This window comes from Triticum urartu, chromosome 3A, assembly GCF_056163025.1.
Source record: "Triticum urartu cultivar PI428250 chromosome 3A, HENAU_Tu73, whole genome shotgun sequence".
NCBI lineage: Eukaryota > Viridiplantae > Streptophyta > Magnoliopsida > Poales > Poaceae > Triticum > Triticum urartu.
In genome coordinates, this window is record NC_141875.1 from 726,385,085 (window position 1) to 726,393,133 (window position 8,049).

At 37.5% G+C, this 8,049-nt stretch overlaps 1 protein-coding gene across 1 annotated transcript; it reads right to left on the minus strand.

Moving 5' to 3' along the window:
• Positions 1–150: 150 nt before the first annotated feature.
• LOC147982253 (zinc finger BED domain-containing protein RICESLEEPER 2-like) lies at positions 151–3,440 on the minus strand. The gene is made up of 5 exons (XM_087514265.1): positions 3,359–3,440; positions 2,497–2,679; positions 2,060–2,241; positions 552–616; positions 151–462 (listed from the first exon to the last, which is right to left on the minus strand). Exons 1-5 carry the CDS (start codon positions 3,376–3,378, stop codon positions 448–450), a joined length of 465 nt encoding a protein of 154 aa, XP_087370391.1. The 5' UTR covers positions 3,379–3,440; the 3' UTR covers positions 151–447.
• Positions 3,441–8,049: the final 4,609 nt, after the last annotated feature.

Consider the following 8,049-nt stretch of genomic DNA (forward strand, 5'->3'; position numbering starts at 1 on the left):
AAACATAGTAGCAAAATGGAATAGAATTTCAGCAGCAAAAGGGGCATATTTCAGCAGCATAACTTCAACAAATGTCATAATACAATAGTACATGGTTCAGCAACTAAAAGAAGCATATTTCAGCAGCATAACTTGAGCAAAAAAGAGCAATAACAATAGCTACAAGGAGCATATTTCGGCACAAACAGTAGCATATTACAGCCATAAATAGTAGCATATTTCAGCCATAAACAGTCATACATAGTTCACCAAGATGTCCAATTACACAAGTTCTGAAATAGAATTCATGGTTAACAGATCACAAGCACAAATGAGACGAAATGGTCCAATGCATAAGTTCTGAAATATAATTCATAGTTCACAAATCACTTTAAAGTGGGCATCATCATGCCATCTTTCACGTCCCCAAGCCTCCAAAAGATTATCTTCAAAGCATCCAATGCCAAATCAAAGTGCCAAGTCCTAGAGAAGATCAAAATTTGCTCAAGCTAAAGTTAAACATGAAAAATATGCAGATTGGTATATGAAATGTGCAAGTACTTGTACTTCACCTGCATTCCCTCTTGAATGTCTTGAAGACAACTCCAAAAGCTTTGTCCTTGTTCATTGTCAGCATCTATAAGAATCAAATAAGTAGTATGAGCATCTAACGAAACATTGCAGCAAGATAATGATAGACTATATGATGATATGTAAAGAAAGACACACCTTTATATTTGTTTCTTATCCAATCTTGTGAACACATCAAGGCCTCTAAGATTTCAGGGGTAAGACGACTACGGTGGTCACTTAGAACTCTACCACTTGTGCTAAATGCTGATTCTAAGGCAACCGTGCTGACCGGAGTTGCAAATATATCACGTGCTAGCAGCCTCAAAGTTGGATAGCGCGTTCCACTAACTTTCCACCAATCTAACACGCTGAATTTATCTTTGGACAATGGAACTAGCTCATCTTCCAAGTAACGGTCTAGCTCAGATTTCATCCTAAAAGATGTTGGCCTTTTTTGAGCAACACGTTCATTGAAGAGTGACATAAGGGCTGGAGCTTGCAAAGAAGAGAATGGGCAAGATGGTTGTTCATGATCATCATCACTCTCAAGATTGTACTCCTCCAACAATGTGCACATCTTGGCAATTATTCCATTAACATAAACCTCACATTCTGGACTAGAAGGACTAATACCATGCAACATAGCAAAGCAAACAAGCAACATTTCATTTTTGTACCGAGGATCAAGAAGTGTAGCCATTCCCATTAGACCTTGAATATCAGTCCAATACTTGTTAAATTTCTCCTCCATGCTAAATGTCATGGCTTCTATCACCTCATTACCACAAGTTGACCATTGCCTCATATTCATTTTAATTTCACAAATCTTGGGAAAATAGATGTTGGCAGTTACATAATCAGTCCCGGAAAACATTTCAGTGATTTCAAAGAACAACCGTAGCCTTTCTACAACATCAATAGAAAAAGCCCATTCTTGCTTAGTAGGGAGACTCTCGTATTGCTTCTCAACCTTCTTTAATCGCTCAAAAACAGCCTTATATGGTAGAGCCACACTAAGCATTGTGTAAGTTGAATTCCACCTAGTCTTACAATCAAGTACTCCCTCCGGTCCTTTTTACTCTGCATATTAGGTTTGTCCGAAGTCAATCTCATCCAACTTTGACCAAGTTTATACAAAAAATTATAGACATTCACATAACAACACCAATATCTTTAGATTCATCTTGGAATATATTTTCATATTATATTTATTAGATATTATAGATGCTAATAATTTCTAATATAAATTTGGTCAAACTTAGCAAAGTTTGACTTTCGGCAAATCCAATGTGCAGAGTAAAAAGGACCAGAGGGAGTATTAACCTTCTTGTTATTTTGACCTTTTGAAACTTAGCAATTTCCTCAAACTTCTCTATTCGTTTTGGTGAGGCAATCCAAAAAGCTACACTCTCTCTAATCTTTTCTATTGCTGGTTTCATAGCATCTAAGCCGTCTTTGATAATTAAATTCAGAATGTGGGCACAACAACGCATGTGAGTCAAGGTACCTTGCAACATGAGCTTGTCCTTCCCTATCCTCTTCACCAACAAGTCAATTGTCTTGTCATTTGAAGAACAATTGTCAACAGTCACCGTTGATAGCTTCTCGTCAAGATTCCAAGCAATCAATGATTCATGAAGTTCTTCAGCTATAACTTCGGCGGTATGAGGAGCTGGCACATAAATAAACCTACAAATGCAATGAACATATGTTATACAACAGCAAATAATATAAAACAACATCAAACAGGGTACTACAGCAGCAAATAATGATAAAACAACATCAAACAGGGTACTACAGCAGCAAATAATGATAAAACAACATCAAACAGGGTACTGCAGCAGCAAACAATGATAAAAACAACATGAAAATATGTTATACAACAGCAAACAGGGCACTACAGCAGCAAATAATGATAAAAGCAACATGAAAGTATTCATATACCTCATGATAACACTCCTAAGTTTCCAAGAGTCATCAATGAAATGGCCGGTGATTGCCATGTATCCTTTCTTTTGATTGTCAGCCATCCATAAATCAGTAGTGATAGCCACTCTTGATCGATTTGCAGCCATGTACTCGATAGCCTTCTTGCTTTCAACTTTGTAAGCGTCCAAAATATCCTTCCTATGAACGAAGAGATGACAATTAGACATTGAAGATATTAAACAAAACATAGAATATTAGTTCAACAATCCATAGCAAAGATTTAGTCCCACCTCGCCTGCCGACTAGCAAAATGACATGTTTAAATAGTTCAATAGTCCAACCTCAAGATGGCAACGGGGACGAAACCAACCGGGTTTTGCCTTCCCAAACCCATCCCCGTGAAAAAATCACAAACCCGTCCCCGTCACCGTGCACGGGGCTAGATTTTTGCCCGTCGCCTAAACCCATCGGGTTTTCTAAACCCACGGGGAAATAAGCATGTTAAAGCAAACATAGTAGCAAAATGGAATAGAATTTCAGCAGCAAAAGGGGCATATTTCAGCAGCATAACTTCAACAAATGTCATAATACAATAGTACATGGTTCAGCAACTAAAAGAAGCATATTTCAGCAGCATAACTTGAGCAAAAAAGAGCAATAACAATAGCTACAAGGAGCATATTTCGGCACAAACAGTAGCATATTACAGCCATAAATAGTAGCATATTTCAGCCATAAACAGTCATACATAGTTCACCAAGATGTCCAATTACACAAGTTCTGAAATAGAATTCATGGTTAACAGATCACAAGCACAAATGAGACGAAATGGTCCAATGCATAAGTTCTGAAATATAATTCATAGTTCACAAATCACTTTAAAGTGGGCATCATCATGCCATCTTTCACGTCCCCAAGCCTCCAAAAGATTATCTTCAAAGCATCCAATGCCAAATCAAAGTGCCAAGTCCTAGAGAAGATCAAAATTTGCTCAAGCTAAAGTTAAACATGAAAAATATGCAGATTGGTATATGAAATGTGCAAGTACTTGTACTTCACCTGCATTCCCTCTTGAATGTCTTGAAGACAACTCCAAAAGCTTTGTCCTTGTTCATTGTCAGCATCTATAAGAATCAAATAAGTAGTATGAGCATCTAACGAAACATTGCAGCAAGATAATGATAGACTATATGATGATATGTAAAGAAAGACACACCTTTATATTTGTTTCTTATCCAATCTTGTGAACACATCAAGGCCTCTAAGATTTCAGGGGTAAGACGACTACGGTGGTCACTTAGAACTCTACCACTTGTGCTAAATGCTGATTCTAAGGCAACCGTGCTGACCGGAGTTGCAAATATATCACGTGCTAGCAGCCTCAAAGTTGGATAGCGCGTTCCACTAACTTTCCACCAATCTAACACGCTGAATTTATCTTTGGACAATGGAACTAGCTCATCTTCCAAGTAACGGTCTAGCTCAGATTTCATCCTAAAAGATGTTGGCCTTTTTTGAGCAACACGTTCATTGAAGAGTGACATAAGGGCTGGAGCTTGCAAAGAAGAGAATGGGCAAGATGGTTGTTCATGATCATCATCACTCTCAAGATTGTACTCCTCCAACAATGTGCACATCTTGGCAATTATTCCATTAACATAAACCTCACATTCTGGACTAGAAGGACTAATACCATGCAACATAGCAAAGCAAACAAGCAACATTTCATTTTTGTACCGAGGATCAAGAAGTGTAGCCATTCCCATTAGACCTTGAATATCAGTCCAATACTTGTTAAATTTCTCCTCCATGCTAAATGTCATGGCTTCTATCACCTCATTACCACAAGTTGACCATTGCCTCATATTCATTTTAATTTCACAAATCTTGGGAAAATAGATGTTGGCAGTTACATAATCAGTCCCGGAAAACATTTCAGTGATTTCAAAGAACAACCGTAGCCTTTCTACAACATCAATAGAAAAAGCCCATTCTTGCTTAGTAGGGAGACTCTCGTATTGCTTCTCAACCTTCTTTAATCGCTCAAAAACAGCCTTATATGGTAGAGCCACACTAAGCATTGTGTAAGTTGAATTCCACCTAGTCTTACAATCAAGTACTCCCTCCGGTCCTTTTTACTCTGCATATTAGGTTTGTCCGAAGTCAATCTCATCCAACTTTGACCAAGTTTATACAAAAAATTATAGACATTCACATAACAACACCAATATCTTTAGATTCATCTTGGAATATATTTTCATATTATATTTATTAGATATTATAGATGCTAATAATTTCTAATATAAATTTGGTCAAACTTAGCAAAGTTTGACTTTCGGCAAATCCAATGTGCAGAGTAAAAAGGACCAGAGGGAGTATTAACCTTCTTGTTATTTTGACCTTTTGAAACTTAGCAATTTCCTCAAACTTCTCTATTCGTTTTGGTGAGGCAATCCAAAAAGCTACACTCTCTCTAATCTTTTCTATTGCTGGTTTCATAGCATCTAAGCCGTCTTTGATAATTAAATTCAGAATGTGGGCACAACAACGCATGTGAGTCAAGGTACCTTGCAACATGAGCTTGTCCTTCCCTATCCTCTTCACCAACAAGTCAATTGTCTTGTCATTTGAAGAACAATTGTCAACAGTCACCGTTGATAGCTTCTCGTCAAGATTCCAAGCAATCAATGATTCATGAAGTTCTTCAGCTATAACTTCGGCGGTATGAGGAGCTGGCACATAAATAAACCTACAAATGCAATGAACATATGTTATACAACAGCAAATAATATAAAACAACATCAAACAGGGTACTACAGCAGCAAATAATGATAAAACAACATCAAACAGGGTACTACAGCAGCAAATAATGATAAAACAACATCAAACAGGGTACTGCAGCAGCAAACAATGATAAAAACAACATGAAAATATGTTATACAACAGCAAACAGGGCACTACAGCAGCAAATAATGATAAAAGCAACATGAAAGTATTCATATACCTCATGATAACACTCCTAAGTTTCCAAGAGTCATCAATGAAATGGCCGGTGATTGCCATGTATCCTTTCTTTTGATTGTCAGCCATCCATAAATCAGTAGTGATAGCCACTCTTGATCGATTTGCAGCCATGTACTCGATAGCCTTCTTGCTTTCAACTTTGTAAGCGTCCAAAATATCCTTCCTATGAACGAAGAGATGACAATTAGACATTGAAGATATTGAACAAAACATAGCATATTAGTTCAACAATCCATAGCAAAGATTTAGTCCCACCTCGCCTGCCGACTAGCAAAATGACATGTTTAAATAGTTCAATAGTCCAACCTCAAGATGGCAACGGGGACGAAACCAACCGGGTTTTGCCTTCCCAAACCCATCCCCGTGAAAAAATCACAAACCCGTCCCCGTCACCGTGCACGGGGCTAGATTTTTGCCCGTCGCCTAAACCCATCGGGTTTTCTAAACCCACGGGGAAATAAGCATGTTAAAGCAAACATAGTAGCAAAATGGAATAGAATTTCAGCAGCAAAAGGGGCATATTTCAGCAGCATAACTTCAACAAATGTCATAATACAATAGTACATGGTTCAGCAACTAAAAGAAGCATATTTCAGCAGCATAACTTGAGCAAAAAAGAGCAATAACAATAGCTACAAGGAGCATATTTCGGCACAAACAGTAGCATATTACAGCCATAAATAGTAGCATATTTCAGCCATAAACAGTCATACATAGTTCACCAAGATGTCCAATTACACAAGTTCTGAAATAGAATTCATGGTTAACAGATCACAAGCACAAATGAGACGAAATGGTCCAATGCATAAGTTCTGAAATATAATTCATAGTTCACAAATCACTTTAAAGTGGGCATCATCATGCCATCTTTCACGTCCCCAAGCCTCCAAAAGATTATCTTCAAAGCATCCAATGCCAAATCAAAGTGCCAAGTCCTAGAGAAGATCAAAATTTGCTCAAGCTAAAGTTAAACATGAAAAATATGCAGATTGGTATATGAAATGTGCAAGTACTTGTACTTCACCTGCATTCCCTCTTGAATGTCTTGAAGACAACTCCAAAAGCTTTGTCCTTGTTCATTGTCAGCATCTATAAGAATCAAATAAGTAGTATGAGCATCTAACGAAACATTGCAGCAAGATAATGATAGACTATATGATGATATGTAAAGAAAGACACACCTTTATATTTGTTTCTTATCCAATCTTGTGAACACATCAAGGCCTCTAAGATTTCAGGGGTAAGACGACTACGGTGGTCACTTAGAACTCTACCACTTGTGCTAAATGCTGATTCTAAGGCAACCGTGCTGACCGGAGTTGCAAATATATCACGTGCTAGCAGCCTCAAAGTTGGATAGCGCGTTCCACTAACTTTCCACCAATCTAACACGCTGAATTTATCTTTGGACAATGGAACTAGCTCATCTTCCAAGTAACGGTCTAGCTCAGATTTCATCCTAAAAGATGTTGGCCTTTTTTGAGCAACACGTTCATTGAAGAGTGACATAAGGGCTGGAGCTTGCAAAGAAGAGAATGGGCAAGATGGTTGTTCATGATCATCATCACTCTCAAGATTGTACTCCTCCAACAATGTGCACATCTTGGCAATTATTCCATTAACATAAACCTCACATTCTGGACTAGAAGGACTAATACCATGCAACATAGCAAAGCAAACAAGCAACATTTCATTTTTGTACCGAGGATCAAGAAGTGTAGCCATTCCCATTAGACCTTGAATATCAGTCCAATACTTGTTAAATTTCTCCTCCATGCTAAATGTCATGGCTTCTATCACCTCATTACCACAAGTTGACCATTGCCTCATATTCATTTTAATTTCACAAATCTTGGGAAAATAGATGTTGGCAGTTACATAATCAGTCCCGGAAAACATTTCAGTGATTTCAAAGAACAACCGTAGCCTTTCTACAACATCAATAGAAAACGCCCATTCTTGCTTAGTAGGGAGACTCTCGTATTGCTTCTCAACCTTCTTTAATCGCTCAAAAACAGCCTTATATGGTAGAGCCACACTAAGCATTGTGTAAGTTGAATTCCACCTAGTCTTACAATCAAGTACTCCCTCCGGTCCTTTTTACTCTGCATATTAGGTTTGTCCGAAGTCAATCTCATCCAACTTTGACCAAGTTTATACAAAAAATTATAGACATTCACATAACAACACCAATATCTTTAGATTCATCTTGGAATATATTTTCATATTATATTTATTAGATATTATAGATGCTAATAATTTCTAATATAAATTTGGTCAAACTTAGCAAAGTTTGACTTTCGGCAAATCCAATGTGCAGAGTAAAAAGGACCAGAGGGAGTATTAACCTTCTTGTTATTTTGACCTTTTGAAACTTAGCAATTTCCTCAAACTTCTCTATTCGTTTTGGTGAGGCAATCCAAAAAGCTACACTCTCTCTAATCTTTTCTATTGCTGGTTTCATAGCATCTAAGCCGTCTTTGATAATTAAATTCAGAATGTGGGCACAACAACGCATGTGAGTCAAGGTACCTTGCAACATGA